The 17639-nt window shown below is 50.0% G+C and overlaps 2 protein-coding genes across 6 annotated transcripts in view; one reads left to right on the plus strand and one right to left on the minus strand.

Moving 5' to 3' along the window:
* Window positions 1–804: 804 nt before the first annotated feature.
* Window positions 805–8781, minus strand: SEC22B (SEC22 homolog B, vesicle trafficking protein). The gene is made up of 5 exons (XM_082287094.1): window positions 8627–8781; window positions 8261–8370; window positions 3654–3814; window positions 3183–3329; window positions 805–2814 (listed from the first exon to the last, which is right to left on the minus strand). The coding sequence occupies exons 1-5, from the start codon at window positions 8699–8701 to the stop codon at window positions 2660–2662; spliced, it is 648 nt and encodes a 215-aa protein (XP_082143220.1). The 5' UTR covers window positions 8702–8781; the 3' UTR covers window positions 805–2659.
* A 353-nt stretch (window positions 8782–9134) lies between these two features.
* The window catches only part of PACS2 (phosphofurin acidic cluster sorting protein 2), a 78052-nt gene continuing 69547 nt past the window's right edge, over window positions 9135–17639 (plus strand). For all 5 annotated transcript variants that reach the window (XM_082287082.1, XM_082287084.1, XM_082287083.1 and 2 more), the window contains exon 1: window positions 9135–9292. In XM_082287082.1, coding sequence (XP_082143208.1) covers window positions 9165–9292 — 128 coding nt within the window. In that variant the 5' untranslated portion in view covers window positions 9135–9164. The remainder of the gene's footprint in view (window positions 9293–17639) is intronic.

A 17639-nucleotide genomic window follows, 5' to 3' on the forward strand; every position in this document is an offset into this window, starting at 1 on the left:
GCAGGCAGAGCCCCGGCGCCGGCTCCGGCCGCCGCCAGCACCGCGACCCCCGAGCTGGCAGGGACGCGGCTGCCGCCGCACACCCGGGCAGGGAGCCCTGGGCCACGGGACTCGCCCAGCCACGAGCAGCCGTCACGACACACATGGAGAAAAGGGCAATGGCTTCTCCTCCCCTCTGCCCAAGCAGCCGCACAGGAGCTGAGCTCACACCTGGCTGCTCAGGAGGCGCAGAGACTCCAAACCCTGCTCACACCTCCCTCGCACGGAGCAGCAGCAGCACCTCTCCGCTCTTCAGGGGACGAAAGGGGGCTCCGTGTTTTGAACGCAGCGAAGGAATTGCTTGTAAGGTGTCCCTTGGAGGCCCACGCTGGCCTGCGGAGAGGAAGGCCCCTCGTATTCCCTCTAGGCAAGCGGCACTTGCAGCTCCACGCCCTCTTCACACTGGCGCAGCCCATGGGGGATACACACCCCACTCACTCCCAGTTTATGCTGCTTTTCGTGTGCCCCCTATGAACAGCATCGCCACAAAACTGTCCCCATAAAATTCCACCCAGGCTGAGAAGGCTGCCTGCCAACAGGCAGAGATGTGCCAGCAGGGAGAGACCCCTGCTATAACCAAAGCACAGCGTCTCCACCAGAAAACGATCAAGCTCATGTCTTTCCACTAGTTCTGCCTCCTGAAAGGAGCCCTTATCCCAGGTGGCTCCATCTATGAGGTCTTTACCCTCTTGTGTCCCTGGAAGGAAGGAAAGCATCCTCCAAGGTCACAGGAAAGAGACACAGGACACTCCATGCTGCAGAGGGGATTTTTCAGAAGTATTTATTTCACTGCTGACACTGGGGCTGCAGGAGGCAGCTGCTCCCTGAGCTGCCCTGCGCTGCAGAAACATCACCCCCCTCAATCACAACAATCCACGGACGGTCGGTGTCTGAACGGTGAGACCTTCCAGCACCTACATTACACAGACCTACGTCACTGGGACATTCACCTGGTAGGGACACCACTTAAAAGGACTTAAAATAATGATAATAATTATAATAAAGCAATCTACAAAGTAACACTTGGAGGCATCATGCAGAAACTGGATTACTTTAGACTACATGGCAGCTCAGATTTACTGGGTTTATCAGTGGACGAGTGCTGACTGCTCCTCTGCCAGTCCAACATGGTGCCAAGTTGGGGAGCATTCCCAGACAGGCCAACAGCTGTTTCCCACCCATTGCAGGAAACACGTCCAGGCTCACAATTTATACATCCAGAACTACACAAGGTTATGTGCTTGTCAAAGGTGCTGGGAAGTCCTGAAACTTCCTTCTGTGACACTACTTTCTTCCTCTACCAAGTGGCAGGCACTTGAGTGCAGCACAGTGCCGGACCTCTGGGGTTGCTTTTTCCTCTTTTTTTTTTTTAATAAAACCAAAATCTGACTGCTAAAATGTTATTCTTAGCACAGGTGGACCAAAAAAAAAATTTAAAAAATCACATTACAGTGGTGATATACAGATTGGCCCATAAGAAAGAAGAAGCTCTATACTATTGCCCCATAATGAGTTTTTCTTCACCTACAGTTTCAACTTCCCAAGTGAGGTAGGGAGAAGGAGAGCACAGGAAAAAGAGGTGGTGTTTCTAAAGGATTCCACGGTTTTAAAGTTATCCTAATCCTTCATGTAAAGTGTTCTTTAAAGAAACACTGCCTTTTCTTCACAACAACATTCAGTTTTGGTTTTTTGGTTGTTTTGGGTGAGGGAAAGAGGGAGAAAGAAAACAAGGATCCCAGAGATGAAATGCTGGCAGTTTTGACACATTTCGGAAGGAAAGCACAGTTATAAAAAGGAAGGAAATTATGTAGTGAATCTGCATCTAGAAGGGAAAAATAGAGAGTGCTGACATAGTTTGCACTGTGCCCATTCCAACAGCATTGAATTACACACCCTGTTCATGTGGAAACATACTGTCACACACAGCTGTCAGGAGAGGGAAAGTGGACACTTAGAAATCCGGAGTTTAATTTTGCAGGAACCAGTTAATACAGAAGCCTTCCACTGTCCCTCCTAGTACTGGACAGAATGTATTTTAAGGCATAGTTTAACATCCATTTCTTCCTAAAGCAATTTAAAGCGTAACAAGCTGGGATGTCAGACACAGAACACTCGACAGGTATTCTGACAGAGGTGAAAGCTGGTTTATGTACAGTGAAATACTTGCCTTCAAACAGGGGAGTCTTGAGAAAGAAAGAAAGAAAAATAACTGCAGACCCAGATTCTAAAAAAGCAAACATTACTAACACAAGGAATGTTCATTAGAGTCCAGTTCCCACTAGAGTTACTCAACAGGAGGACGTACAATGTGATTATGCTAAACAGCACTGATTGACTGTTCCCAGAGTGCCCCGGGAGGGGGAAGAACCTTGGGAGGCCAAACTCTGCAGTATCCTAGTGCAAACTGCCTGAGAGGAAAAGCCTGCAGTCAACAAGCCTTTACACCTATTGTTAGGCTCCACTAAGAGATGCAGTAGCCAGGTGTCACCCAACAACTTCAGGACACTCCTGTAAAAGTGATGGTCCTGTGTGGATTCTAATGCACATCCCCCATGAACAGTGTCCTGCACACATCCACCTGCCAGGCTACCGGCTTTCCCTCTTCCATGACTGAGCCAGATCACAGCCACCAGAACCTCACATAGACAATCAGCATGATGAAAAACACAGCTACAGCCGCCAGCTTGGCGTACGTGGAACGCATGTTCAGGTACTTTGCGTCCTGGCGGTACTTCTTGGACAAACTGGACAAGTTGTTCGCCTTGGAATCAAGAGCTGTTAAAGGGAAAGGGGAGAGAAGTTAGTCAGGACTGCCTGAATGTTCCCCAAAAGTTACATTAAGTGTACAAGTTTCTCAGGAGCTGCTGGAAACGCAGCGGTTTCACACGGCGGCATGGCCTGTGCCTCCCTGCAGTGCTTCAGTGCTTGTCCTGCTGGGTGAGAGCCACCCAAGCTGGTGAGGTGCTGGTCTCTCCCCAAAGAAGCACCTGCCAGGTGTTTCAGAATACAACTGATCCAACTGAAACATCCACTGTGGTCACTGCTTTTCTCAGGAGGGTCAAGCCTTTCTCTTCAGGACACTGCCCACACAGCTGACCGAGGAGACATAGAACTGTGTGCCAAACATTGGCCATTCCCAGTACCTGACAGTGCCTCTCCTCGCTGTAAGACCTCCTCGATGTTGGCCACCATAATCCTCTGCACATCTTGCAGCTCTGTGTTGATGGAGCCCAGGTTCCTCCTCGCCCGGCTATCAATGTAGAGCTTCTTGGTTTTCTGGATGTAGGTGTCTGGAAGGAGATATGGCTATCAGGGGGAGTCTCACCCAACACAGAGCAGCCTGGCTGCTGGAGGAGTGGGAGCATTGCTGAGACAGCCAGAAGACTACATGCAAATATTCCCTGGAGTGAGGCCAAGAGACTAAAAGCAGGTCATCAGAATCTGAGGACATGTACCATTTCCCTACCACTTCTCTATTCTCCTGCTCAGAACACCCGTGTCTCTAGTGCCAAGAAGAATTTGAACTGTCAATTCTATAGGACAAGCTGCAGAAAATATTGTGGCTGCTGCTCCCTCCCAGCAAGTTTCCCTAGCCATAGGGAGAGGGACCTCACCAAATTCAATGAAGGAATAGGGCCTGGACACTGTTGGAACCTTCTTGCCATGCTGCTCATCAAACTCTGAGTGCAAGTCTTCCAGATAAGCAAAGGCCAGTTTCTTGGGGAATCCAGCTTCACACAGGACCAGGTAACACACTCCTTTCTCGATGATGTAGCTAAAAGAACAGCAGACAGAGTATTAATCAATCAGTTTTTAACCTATCCTATCAAGCACCACCCTGCATACCTTTTTTCCTATGAGGCAATGAGAACTGGGTACAAGAACTTCAGGTTTTCTATGACTGGATAAAGTGTAAACCTTTCTGCAAAGCAATAGCTTATCTTTTCTTTGGCCAAAGTAAATTTTCTTGTAGCCTCAGACCCTACACGCCTGCCAACAGTCCTGGGCTTTGACTTCAGTTGAACAGAAGCTGGCCTGTGAATACCATGAGCTTAACGAAAATACCAGCAACAAAAGAGTTATAATTTTGGACTATAAAAGAGAGAACACCCTGCAGTCAGGAGGAGGGGAGCACAAGAAAATTTGCCAGCAGAGTAGAGGGGAAGGTGGCCAACACATCTCTAACTGGCAGCATAGCCAAGTACCTGAGGCCCACAAACGCGAAGTTGAGGCACTGAGATGAGGAGACACACAGGAATTTGGTCTCAGTGTGCTAGGAAGCCACCCACTGACTACCAGCTGTCCCTTTCCATTTTGGAGGGCTGGATATCCCCTTCCTCCACCACCACCATCCTCTTGGAGGGGTGCTGCTATGCACATGCATCACCTCAAGGGCACCTGGGGAAGAGTATTGGTGCTAGATGGGTTCTGGTGACCTTACAGGCTTGCCATGGGTAGGTGTGACCGTGCTACCAGCTCTTTAGCTGCAAGGTGAGGAGCCCCAAAGCACACACTGACACCTGCTGCTGTGTAATGCTGCTTGGTTTGCCCTGCAGCTGAGGGCACATGGGTCCTCTTCTCATCCCACCACCAACCTTGAGATTATTTAGGCTTCACTATATCACTCTGCTGCTCCACATTCCCGACTGAATTTTCCTCCTCACTCAGTCAATATAAAAATAAAGGCTACAATACTCCCACCAAAACCAAGGGGGTGGAGACAGTAAACAGCCCTGTAAACACATTTGAATGCTTATCTATATTCTTCAGAGTGGAGTGTGAATGCTACTTTTAGGTTACCTTCCTTTGACTTTCTGCATAATGCCATTAAGCATTAGTCTGGTCAGCATAAAGATTAGCAGTGTATTAAAGAAATGATCCAGTCCTCAGGGCACCATAGTAAAATAAGCAGCTTAAAAATTTTATTAATAGACACATCAGGCTTACAACTTCCCCCCACTGTTTCTCCAGATACCCCAACAGCGCCATGTCCTCTGAATTAGCCATCCTCAACTTGTTCCTGGGCTCAGGAGTATCCATTTCTCCTGCCTCTATATGGCCTGTGTGTGAACCCTGCCAGCCTTCAATCAACAACTGATCTACCCCAATCAGAAGCAAGAAACTCCAGTTGCCATAATCCATTCCACAGCATGCCCCCATGTGCCCATGGCCTTTGTTCCTTTTTATGTTCCTCAGCTCGGACCACGTCAGTGCCTAGACTAACCCTACACTACATCATCAAGCCTCTGTTCTTCCCTTACCCCTGGACACCTGCTTGACACATTGGGGTTGCCATATATCATCACCTGGAGCTTGATTTAGCCACTGCCATGATGAGCAAGACTTGAGCAAATCTTCTGAAATAAGGAGAACCAGTGCCAGAAGAGAATTCTGACAGCATTGCTGGAGCAGCACTCTCCAGTTGAGAGCACTCTCAGGAACATGTCCCATCACCACAGCTCTGTTTATCTGTGCTGGTCCTGCCTGGAGCTCTTCAGCTGCCCTTCCCACTTGCTTCTTCCTGATGTGATATTCAGTATGTTGGATTTAAAGCTGGTGTCTGTCAGCACCACAGAGAGCGAGCTCACCTAACTCTGCCCCAGATTCAGACAATTTTGTCAAGTTCAGACCAGAGCTCCTGCACAGCTGGGCTTCTCAGTTTTACACTTTGTGTCCACCTCCAAGCTTCAGCACAGCAGCTGCCTGCATGTCCTCACACAAGGGGCAGATGTGGCCATTTGCCACTGTTAACTGCACACTGAGTGCAGCCATTAGGCTTCTCATAATCATGTTGGACATTTTGAGAGAGAAAAGCTTTATCCTGGTAACAGTAGCAAAGGCCAAGGGTTGCTTTTAAACAACAGGTAAGAATCACTTCAGCCATCCAGCAGCCAAAGGTCACCTGCTTACTGACAGCACAGCAGATGCCATCAGTGTTCCTGTACCTGGACAGCCCCCAGTGCTGCAGCTGAAAGGGTGACACAGCTTTTGCAGCTGAAGCCTGGGCATTTCATTTGACAGAAATCACTTAAGTGGTCACAATTTAAACTTCATGTTTCAGCAAGGCTTGGCTCTGCTTTGAATTGATGAAGCTAAAGATGTTCAACACCACCCCAGCAAGTTCAGCAATACCCTTGGCCACACTAACTCCCACCACAAAATGCTCTGTTCTGCTTTGCGCTGCCCTCAGCAGTCAGAGCTCTGATTTGGCAGGAAAAAATTGGTGTGTTGAGTTAACAAGCAGTGTGGTCATCGGTCAGCATTATTTTAGACTAAATCTCAAATTGCCCCATTACCTCCTCTTCCTGCAGAGGAAGTTTTCTGACCTGAAAGTATTCTTTTCACACAGGTCCTGCTGTAATGTCCCACCTCAAAGGAGGCAGCTGCGAGTGCTCTGCAGCAGCAGCTGCCAATGGCCAGCAAAACCTATCTAGGGACTAACTCAACCCAGAAGGAGGAACACTGCTGTCCCTGCCTGTCTGCCAGCCAGGTAAGCTGGCTGTTCCTTTGAGACAGCTGTCAAAACAGGCCTGCCCAAGCCCTCCCTCCTCATCAGAACTGGTGACATTACAGCCATCACTGAGAGGCTTTGATTTCCTGAGCAAGTGTTGCCACCTTCCCAGACATCGCTTGGCTTGCATCATGGAAGTAACTCAAGAAGGAGTTTACTGGGATTTACACAGGCTCTTTCCCAAGGCTTCATTGCCAGTCAGAGCTACACCCATGCTGTGCCAAGGAAACACTTAAAGAGGAGGGAGTTTTTAAATTCTATGAAGCTCTAACTGGTAGAAAAAACAAGATGAAGAGCAGCACTTAGCAGTTAACTCTGGCAACAACATCCAAATCCAACAGGAGATAGGGACGGCCAGGCCAATCGGGGCCATCCTTTGGCAACTGTAACTCCCTATCAAAGGCAACCAGAAGCCCAGAGAAAAGATTTTTTAAAATCTTGTTGCAGTTACCATATGTAAGACAACCACAAGAAAAGTATCCCTCAGAACTTCATGGCTTTTGCCAAAGATTGCCCATCCATAAAACTCCTGTTCCCATCTTTCCATGTCGCCGAATCTCTGAACAAAGGGACAGGGTGGGAGATTTGCTAAAGGGCTCCTGTTATTGGAGCAGAGGCCTAAAGCCAACCTTGCCCTGCATTCAAAGGCCGCCACCCCCTCACCCAGCCATAAACACACACCCAGTCACCCGGAATCACATGGAAACTGAGAGGGATCCTGCTGCTAGTGGCATGGCAGAAGTGGTGCCAAATGTGGGAATCATTCCTGCCACAACTGCACAACTCTGCTTGGAGACCTCACCTGGCATCTGATCTCAGAGACTTGTAACAAGTATTCCTGTCATGGCACAATTCTGATTCCTGACAGGACCTTGACTAAGTTCTCAGGCATTATTCTGCCAGGTAATGACATGTCACAGAAAGAAGCATTTCCTTTCTCACACACGAGCTTTCCTGCCTTTCAGTGACTGTCCATTCCCCCTCTGTTCACCTGCCTCTCCACCTCCTCTGCTACTGATTAAGGAATATGGATGTCTGACCTGTACTCTCTGTAAGCTTTCCTTATTCCACATCCAAGCTCCCTTGCAGGTGTACTACTGGAGAATGCCAAAAGTGCTTTAAGTCGAGAGCACACAAACAGTCTAGGAAATTAATTAAATACACCCAACAAATCCAGCAACAATAAGACTGAATCTACAAGGTGAGAGGAAGAAGTTTGCCAGACATTAGACAATAATAATAAAAATATTCAGAGCTGCTCCGTGTGCTTCTAATGCATGAAAAGCTGGGCTCTCACATGGCACAGAGAGGACAATCCTGCGCCAGAAGAGCTCACAGTGGTACTGCTAGGCTGGCTTTACCAAGGACATATCTCTTTAAAGACAAGATACAGGAGGTCCAGAAGACACAGTGAAGTTACAACAGAGAGTGCAAACAAGCAGAAAAACCTGAAAGGTAACAGGACCTGTATTGTCTTCTGCAAAGGCAGAACTATGACCCTGGATGAAAATCAAGTGCCAGATACCTGTGCCAAGCAGCGACAACTCAGACACTCTCCCCTTCCCACAACTACTGCACTCCAGCGGGGCTGACAGGCCACCTCTTCCAGGCAGCCCCGCTTCTACCAAACCCTCACCCTGACTCAGAAGAGCTCTCGCCTGTTTCCACGGCAGAGGAGCCAGTATCCCCCACATCCCTCCCGATACTCACTGGAAAGCCATGGCTCCTGCCTCCAGGGTGCATCTCGTCGGGGACTGCTCGTTCAGCTTGCGGAAGAGCTGCTTCGCCTGGCTCTGGTACTGCTGCAGGTCGCGGCCTGACTGAGAGGGCAGGGAGGGAGGAGAACGGGCTGTTGGGGCGGTACCGGAGAAACACCGGGGGGGCTCCGGGACTGCCGGGACCAGCCTAACAGCACCGGCCGGCTCTCCGCCTCCCTCCCGCCACCACCGGGAGGGAAACGCTTGTGCCAGAGCCGCCTTGATGTGCGAAGGGACTGCGCGGGTCCCGGTGGGTCACCCTCCGCCCGCTCCTCACCGACACACCGGCCCCTCCCCGCCCGCGCCCCGCCAGCCCCACCTGCTCGTCCTCTTGCATGGAGGCGGCGAGGGGGAGCCCGTCCGCCACGCGGGCGATCATCGTGAGCAGCACCATAGTCGCGCCCGCCGCCCGCCCTGCCACGGAGCCGCCCGGAAACTGCCACCGCCGCTTCCGGTCCGCGGCCGCCGCGCCACCGGCACTTCCGCCCGGCTGTGGGAGGTGCGGCGGCACCGGATGCGCATGCGCAAGACAGGCCACGCCCCTCCGCGATGGCCACGCCCTCACGGACAGACGCGCCCGCTTAGAGCCGACGCGGCCCCTCCGCAAGGACACGCCCCCGCTCTGACCCGCCCGCTAGACCCGCCCACGCCCCCTACACGGCCCCGCCCCTCAGCAGGGACACGCCCTCCTCAGGAAGCACCGCCCACACTCAAGCCACGCCCTGCCAAGTAGCCCCGCCCACCGCCCAGCCCCGCCCCTGCACCCTTAGCCCCGCCCCCTGTGACGCGCCCCCCGCGGGCGGGGCGGGGCGGTGGCGGCGGCCCGGTGGGCGCGCGCCAGGCCGGCGGGCACAGCCATGGCGGCGGCGGCGGAGCGGAGCCGCCTCAGCTTCCCCGGCGGCACCGGGGCCCTGGGGCGGCCCGTGCCTATGAACCTCTTCGCCACCTGGGAGATCGACGGTTCCAGCCCCAGTTGTGTCCCCAGGTAACGGGAGGGCGAGGGCGCGGACCCCACCCCCTTCCTCCCCGAGGTTCGCGGCTGCTTCCTCAGCTCCCTTTCGAGGCACCTGTGCTGTCCTTCCCGTAATTTCAGGGTCCCTTCCCACCCCTCGCCTCTGCCGCAGTAACGGGCACGGCTCCTTCTGTCCCTTCAATGGATTTTGGGATGGGTGGAGGTGTAGGAACCCCCGACCCTAAAAAGGGTGGCGGGGTTGCTGCCGTCTGTGTCAGGTGTGTGAGGGGGTCACGTTCACAGTGAGTGTCCCCCCTCAAACCCCTAGCGTGGGATGTGTGCTGGTGGCAGGGTTTGGGGCTTCCCCCGAGCCCCGCCATCCCCAGGGAGTGTCCTGTTAACGGCGCCTTTCCCTGGGAATGCCCCACAGGGATGGGCTCGGGTTGGGCATCGCTTTCTCCAGTGCTGGTTTTTCACCCTGTCCCCGTCTCGTCTGTTTCCCCGCCTCTGGTGTGTGTAAACACGCGGCCGTGGTCCCTGCCTGCGCTGTTTTTAGCCCGCATGGGAGGCATTCCTCTTAGTTTTTATAAATTTTGCGCTCTTCAAGCCTAGCTCAGAACAGAATGCCTGAGACAGATCTTTGCCTGACAAAAATCTTTGAAGCGCTTCTCATTCTCTTTTATTCTTGCTTTGTTTTAAACGAGGACATAGTGAGCGAGCAGAAAAGGAACAGAGTCATCAGGCTGACCTGGCAGGAACGTAAAGCTTTGCAAGCTTTACAAACCCCCCAAATCCCTCTGTCTTCTGCGCCATCCAGATAGCAGGGTGGGCTTGGTGGCCATGCCCCTGTATTGCAGGGACGAGTAACTGTCTCGGCATAAACACTGCCCACGGTCGTAGTGGTTTGACATCGTGGGCAGGAAGATAGAGGGGTAGAAGCAAACCTGAGTCCTTCAATTGCAGGTAATCTTGGTTTATAATACCTTATCTGTGCTAGCAGTGCCTTGAGCAGCAACCTTCTCAGCCTGTGTCTCGTTCTGCCTTTCTTTTCTGCAACGGTAGATCTTGGGAAGGGATTGGCACCCAGGGGAATGTGCCCCTCTTCAAGGAGTCCCTTTGCTATGGAAGTTGTTGCCTGGATGAGAATAGCTGGAGGAGCAGTTGGTGCTTTTTCATTTTTGCACTAGACAAGAAAGTGTCCCTGCTCCTGGCATGGGGTTGGACTTAAATGATCTTTAAGGTCCCTCCCAGCCCAAAGCATTCTGTGATTCTGTGGTTCCAGCACAACTGGCATTGTCCCTGCTGTGCAGAGGACATGGAGGCATCTCATAGCACTGCTCTGAAAACAATTCTCTCCATTGCACCCTTTATTACAGGGAGGCAGTTGGGTTTCCATCTCATCCAACCTTGTAATAGTGGCTGTTAAACAAATAAAAGCCCACATGTCCGACACTGTCAAGGATTTTTCATTCTGCATTATCATTTATGCTGATACTTGCAGATCTGCAAACAAGCTCACAACATAGCTTGCTTGTTTGCGAGTCTGTAGATGACCAGAAAATGCAGTGTAAGGACACTGACCCTGCTTTGATGTGGTAGGGGGTGGGGTGCACAGAATGGCAATTAGGGTGGGTCCTGCGTGCTGGAATTGTGGTGGGCAGCAGATTGGAGGCAGCTGGTTGAGGTGCCCGAAGGAATCTGGGGAATGTAAAGCACATGTGGATATCTGGGCAGGTGGGACAGAACTGGGGTTTGAGGGGGATAGTCTGGAGTTGCTGAAGCAAGCTGTGAAGCAGGGGATGATGAAAGTGCTCACATTGCCTGCCCTGAGGCATTGGTGGAAGACCTGGGCCATTTGGGACCTTCTAGGAACAAAGCTTTCGGTTGAGGGAGTTTGTATGTAGCAGGGGGTCCCTCTGCTCTCAGCCCCGTTGTTGCCATCACCTTTGCCTGCTGTTCCTGCGTGCCGTTTTTCCCTAGAGCCAGGGAGATAAGCTGACATCCAGCTGCTGCATCTGCTGCTGCCAACCAAATGAGCCTGTCTTTCCACAGATGAGGAGTTTTCTGCTGCACATGCAGTGCCCCCCATGGGCTGGGCACGTGTGCAAAGGCTGCATACAGGCTGCAGCGTGTGACAGGTCTGCAGTTGTAGCCGTGGGTGCCAAGTGGCTTTTGTTAACCCAAAGTGAGGGCAGGAGCAGCTGAGGTTGCAGGTTCTGCAGGGATGTTGGTCCTATAGCATGGTGAGGTGTGTGCTGGACAAACACCGAATTTTGCAGCAGTCTCCAGTCAGTGCTGCTGTTTCTAATCATTTATCGTCATGCTTTGCATTTCATTGCAGGCTTTGCAACAAATCTTTCTCTCAGAGAAAGCAGGAGTCTGAAAGCCTTTAAGTTACACCACTGCCTCTGCCTTTTAAGTTCATATTGTAAGCATTTTTACTATGGCACAGCAGCATTTAGGAGTCCTTATCTTAAAGTGAGAGTTACTAGAGTGAAAACTTCTGTGTGGGAAACCATATCCCAAATGAGCTTGTTGTCCCAGCAAACGTCTGTTGGGACGTGAGAGGCGGATGTGGAGGAGACTGGGCCTTGGTGTGCGGTCAAACGCTGTGGAACTGCCTTGGTCTCTTCTGAGATTTCCACGAGTTATGAGTTCCCTTCTGGGTTTCTGTTGGCAGGATGGGCTTTCCAAGCAGAGAAGAGGTTTGAACTTGGCACAAAGTCAGAAGATTCATGAAGAGGAGCATGTGTTTGGGGAAGGAATGTTGCTTCCTTTTATTTTTGGTTCAGTAAACGTTACCCCATTTCTATGCTGTTTCTCCTAGCGTAAGCTGGAGCAGGGGGCACTGGGTGGAAGCAGTGCCTGAAGTGGTCTGTGCCTGCACTGCTCTAAATTGTGTGGGTGGGTGTTGAGGTGGAGGGCCTCGTCTGGATGTGTGTATGCTTCCCAGATGATGGCTGGGAGCTGGACTGTGGGAGGGAGACCTTGAAGGCACTGCTCTTCAACACACTCTGGTAGGTCATTTTCTGAAAGTCCATTCAGCTTGGGTGGGGTGTCAGCAAAATCTGGAAGGCTGCCTTGGTGCATCCATGGAGTTTCCTTGTGTCAAAAGGCTGTGTCTAAACTTAAGGAAGAATAATAGTGAAGAGTCGTGGTGTTGTTCTGCAGTTGTGTGCTTAGAGTGAAACATGAGGTGAGGTAGTGTTTTGCATTTGTTCTGGCCTCTCTTACTCTTCTGCCATCTGCAGAAATGATTTTCTGATTTATTCTTCAGCACATGTAGCTCCTGGGAGGTTTGACCATAGTGCTTCTGAAATGCAACTACTTTCTTTTAGTCATCCCAGAAATGTGACTCAAAATGTCTCACTATCTGGGCGTATCCACTGCATACCAGAAGGGAGAGATGCCTACCTTCTCCTGCTGTTTCTTTCTTCTGTGCACTGAAAGACTTTCCTTTGAGGAAGGTTACACTACATAAAGTTCTCCCTACCACCTGTAAACACTGAGAGTGATCTTCTTGCTGCATGGCAGTGAGAGAATCAACACCTTTTCCTCTCATTTTCCTCACACTGAGAAAGTGGAAGTAAGAATTTTTCTGTAGATTTTGGTGTTGGTTTTTTTACTTTCCAATATTTTGATGAATCTGTAGGTGTGAATGGCAGGATGCAGTACTGTCCCATCTTGAAGGAGCCTCATGAGGAGATGGCACCATGTGGAGGTTGTCCAGAGGAAGAGTGGTCTTGGGGGGAAGGTTCTGTTGGAAGGGTCTGCTGAAGCAAGAGAAGGCAGTAATAACCAGTATTCCCATTTGGAGTAGGTTTTGTTTCAGGCTACTGCCTTAATTGTCACAAACTTGTAAAAATTGCTGCTAAGCTTTGAACTGTAAAATGAAGTTCAGCGGATTGAGACCAAACTGGATGTGGAGCAGGTATGACCCAGTGTCCCTTGGGGACATGAAGGAAGAAGCCTGTGGAACAGACCTGTGAAAAGATGGTGCTGGAGATCTGAGGTTGTTGACTGGGCACTGCCTGAACATTTCATATGTTTGCTCACCTCTGGAGCTTGCCTGCTGGGTCAGGAAACGTGAAAGGAATCCACACACATCCCCTGGACTCACAGGAGGTTGGGGGTGCAGGGATGTGACTGCTCAGTGCTGTGGAATGGCCGTGCAACACTCGGACATTCACACCAGCCCTGGTACAGACATCCCCAGGGGCAGTGGAAACTGATGGGGGTGAGATTTCGGATTCACGGCAGCTGAGTGGATCCTGCTCATGCCCCAGGCTATGTGCTCCTCTCTCTCTGCCAGCTCCCATCTTCTTCCACTGACCTATCTGGCTGTCTGCTTCCTGGAGGCTAATGAGTTGCAGAGGGCTCTGTGAGCATGTAAAGGTGACAGCACCACAGATGTGTGACCAGGAGGGGCACAGTGAGGACTGCTGGGGCATGGAGCCACTCCAGCAATCTGCAGGTTTACACCCATACGTTGTAATTCCTTTTACTAGCAGTGTTCAGGGCCTTGTCACCTGTGTGAAATCCACAGCTGACTCTTCCCCATGAGGATTTGCCACAAATTCACTTGGAGGTGAAACACTGCCCCTTGGTATGAGGGATGCATGCCTACACTGGGAATGGGAACTTCTCTTGGCCAGTGAGAGCATGTTCTGACCTGGCTTGAGCAATGGCAACTGTGCATCATATCATCAGAGAAAGGTGAACAACTTGCTGGAGTAATAATTATGATCAGATGATGCTACATAATTAAAAACACTGATTAATTCAGGTAGGGAGAGATGTTAATTTAAATGTATCTTAACTTTCTATTCTGTGGGTATGCTAACATTTAGGAGAGAACTGTTGTTGGTTAGGATAACTTCTGGCACGTTCATTGTGAGCTGACAATAGTTTTTCAGTACATTTGGAACTAGGAAAATGTCTAATTACTCAGATGACTAGGTACGTTTCAGCAGTGCTTATTTGGAGGCTTTGTTTTGACTTTGTTTGAATAGCATGAAATGCCTAACATTTTACCTTGTAAGGAAATTGAATACAAATGAGGGCACAGGACAGGCTTTAAAAATATCACTTAGGTGATGCTGAATGTGTGAGATGCATGAGGAAAATCATCCACAGCTGAGCAATGGACATAAATTTCTTGGAGTAAAGCTCAGTGGCCAGAACCAACCCTTCTTGGAGCTAGAACATCCTATTTCTCCTCCTCAGTCTTTGGGGAAGAGATCAAACCCAAGTGATCCCTAAGTACTCCCCATGTAAATCCTATCTTTGTATGATACTGCTGAATGTAATTTGGATGCTTGTATTATTCAGTGGAAGTGTTCTGTCTAGAGGCTGAGTGGTTTGTTGGAGTCAGAGTTCCAGTTAGACCTATTTTGAGTCATCTTTTAAGGTGAAGCTTGTGCATGTCAAGAACGGCTCTGAAATAGATTTTAAAATCTCAAAGCTGCTAGCCAAAGTCTCTGGATGGGATTTTACATGGTTTTCACCTGGATGCTTTATGCATGCCCAGTACAGAAGGATGTTGGTAGTGGAAGGAGTGGGCTGCTCTTTTGAAAGGCCTCTTTCCTTGCCTTCCACGAAGTGAGGGTGCCCAAAGGACCTTCCCCTCATGTCCCTGGCAGGTCTGGCTTGTGCTCCTGCAGCCCTGCTTGGCAGGAGGTGACCCTGCAGCTGCTTGTCCAGGAAATAAAAGTGCTTGTCAAATGGAGCTGTTGATGCTCCACCTTTCATCAGCTCTGAGCAGGCGGACAATTTCTGTGGCAAGCTTGTGGCTGTATCAAATTAGCTATGAAATGATTTGCATAATAGATTAATCAACCAGCAACAAAACATCCCTCTTTTCTGCCAAGAAAAGCAAAGCAACAACTCAGCTGTTACAAGAGGCCATTATGTTCCTTGCAACCCTTAATCTTTCTTTCTTCCAAGAGCACTCCGTGTTTTGGCCTCACGCAGGAAGCTGGCCTGCTCGCTGGCTTCATTTGCGTCACATCTTGGCAGCTTTTTCCAATTCTTTTGGGCCAAATTTTGCCACCGTTATGGTGACCTTCTAGGGAGGGTATTTCCTATGGAATTGGTGGCTGGCTGCCAGACGACTCTCTGTTGCCAGGTCCTCTATTAGACTTTGCCTTTCCATTGAAATTCCTCTGGGCCCCTTGAGTTCCTTCAGAATTGACCCATTTCCCTGGGAAGTTGGGGAGCAGGAGAATGAGGGGGAGCGAGTCACCTCAGCATGTAACTGTGAGTGGACAGGAACTGGTCACTGTGTTTTATTTTTCCTGTGTTTCTCCCTCCCTATAAGCCAGCAGTATGAATTTCCTAAGCTGTATGGTCCTCCTGCAGCTCCAGATGTGACATCTGTGTGTCCTTGTTTGGCTGAAGGATGCCCAATCAGTGCTGGGGGAGTTTCAGTCCGAATGGATCCTAACGTGCAGATGATAAGAGGCTTAACTGGCTAATTGAATGTGATAGTGTGAAGCTTCTCTCATGGTGAGGTTTAATTGGATTATGATACTGTACAGTGATGTGGAGGCTTGCAGGGCATGCAGCCAGCTTCACAAGGAGAGAGTGGATCCTTGCTAATCACTCATTTGTTTAAAATAATGAATTGCCTAGAGAGCTCTGATGAGCGTGCTGTGCTTGCTGCAGCCAGTATCCTTGGAGAAGGGATCCCTCAAAAATGAGGGGCTACCACACATGAAGACCCTGTCCTTGGGTTGGTGCAGCTCTAGTGGAGGGTCTCCAGGTGAGGAGGAGACGAGCTCCTTTTGTTTGGAAAAACAGATGCGTGGGCTCTCTTGTTGTGTGCTGGAGTCTAGAACACGTTTCCTCCTCTAGAACCACTTCAGCCTTTCCTGCAGAGCTTTATGTGGCTGTGTCGCTTGTCACAAGCTGTGCCTTTCTTTTGAGGTGGCCTGCTTGTTCCTTCTCATCTAGCAGCTGCAAGTCTGCAGGCCAGGCTGCCTCCCAGCACAGTTACTTGCAGGGCAATAACTATTTTTGATCAGGAGCTTAAATGCTTCCCCTGCTCCAGCCGGAAAGCAGTCTAATTTTTAAAGCACGCAGCAAAAGTAAAACTGAGAGCAGCTTTTGCATGCTGTGAAGTTTACTTGGTGGAGGCTCTCGTGTGTATAAACCAGAGCTAGGGTCTTCAAGCCAGGCAGTGTTCAGGTGCTCACCTGGCTCGGGGTGTGTGTGGCAGTGCCTGTGTTTTGGGTGCAGTTCCTGGGGGTTGTATGCTTTGTGGAAGTCACTGAATGAGCTGCTGTTCCTGGGAATTTTTGCACTGAAAGTAAGAGCATTTGGTTTACTGATGTTTCAAAAGGGTTTGAAATGTGCTTGGTTGCTCAGATCTGGTTTCAGAAGAGTTGTCAAGGAAAATGGCATTTGTTCTCCTGTAAGCAGATGGATTAGCATAAAATATCAGCTTTGATGTCCTTCGAAGTGTGCTCCTCATCCATAGCCTTTGTACTGGTTTGGAGAGTTAACTGTTTGTCTCATCAGTGTTTGAATGGGCTGGGAAATATCCCAAGGATGGTGTGTGTTATTTGGGCAGGGAACAGCACCTGGGCACTGTGAGGTTTTCATTACCTTGTCCTGTTTCTTGCTGTGGCTCATCCAAACAAATAAGTGTGATGGCTTTGCTGTTGCTGGGAAATGGCAGTTCAGCCACTTTTCCCCCAGTGCTCTAACATGTGGGACCTCCCTCCCCAAGCTCTAGTTTGGTCTGATGATAAACCCACTCCCCTCTCCTGCTTGTTTGCCTTTTTGGCAGTCAGGTGCTCTGGAGCCTGTAGGAGGAAAGTGAAAGGGACTAGCTAAGGGGGAATGTTGGTGTTTATCCAAATCCTACATAGCTTGCAGGTCCTTCTGGACCCCAGGGAAGTAGTTGGTTTTGTTCTAAAAAGAAGGAGGAAAAAAAAAAAAAAAAGGATCAAACCTGATGATCCAGGATGACTTTTTTTTTAATGTGTGTTGGTGGGGAGAGGTGGAGGTTTGAAGGCGTGAGGCTGTGAAGGAGCAGGACATGAAGGGTATGCCTGTGTGTGCAGAGTGAAGTGAAACATGTTCACTGCTCAACAAAGCACTTTATTTTGCTGTTTAAAATCTTCTGAAGAAAGACACTGTCTGCTTTCATCAGAGCCCTTTGCTCTGTTGAGCTCAATTGTTCAAAATTTTTTCCTGCTCTTTTTATTTTTCTACAAAGCCATTGCTGTGCAAGGGCTTGGAGGTGCTCCTCACTGCTGGCAAGTAAATATCATGTGCCGGAGAGAGATCTCTAAAGGGATCTTTATCTCTGCAAGGAGACACATGGAAGGCTGTAAATGGAGACATGGGAAAACCATGGAGCTTATAATGTGGT

This window comes from Coloeus monedula (assembly GCF_965178545.1).
Source record: "Coloeus monedula genome assembly, chromosome: 9".
Lineage (NCBI taxonomy): Eukaryota > Metazoa > Chordata > Aves > Passeriformes > Corvidae > Coloeus > Coloeus monedula.

Coding starts and splice junctions, on each gene's coding strand:
- SEC22B (XM_082287094.1), bottom strand. CDS start 8,701: ATGGTGCTGCTCACGATGATCGCCCGCGTGGCGGACGGGCTCCCCCTC. Junction 8,371..8,626: donor CCATGCAAGAGGACGAGCAG/GTGGGGCTGGCG, acceptor CTGCCCTCTCAG/TCAGGCCGCGACCTGCAGCA. Junction 2,815..3,182: donor GCGAGGAGAGGCACTGTCAG/GTACTGGGAATG, acceptor TCCCTTTAACAG/CTCTTGATTCCAAGGCGAAC.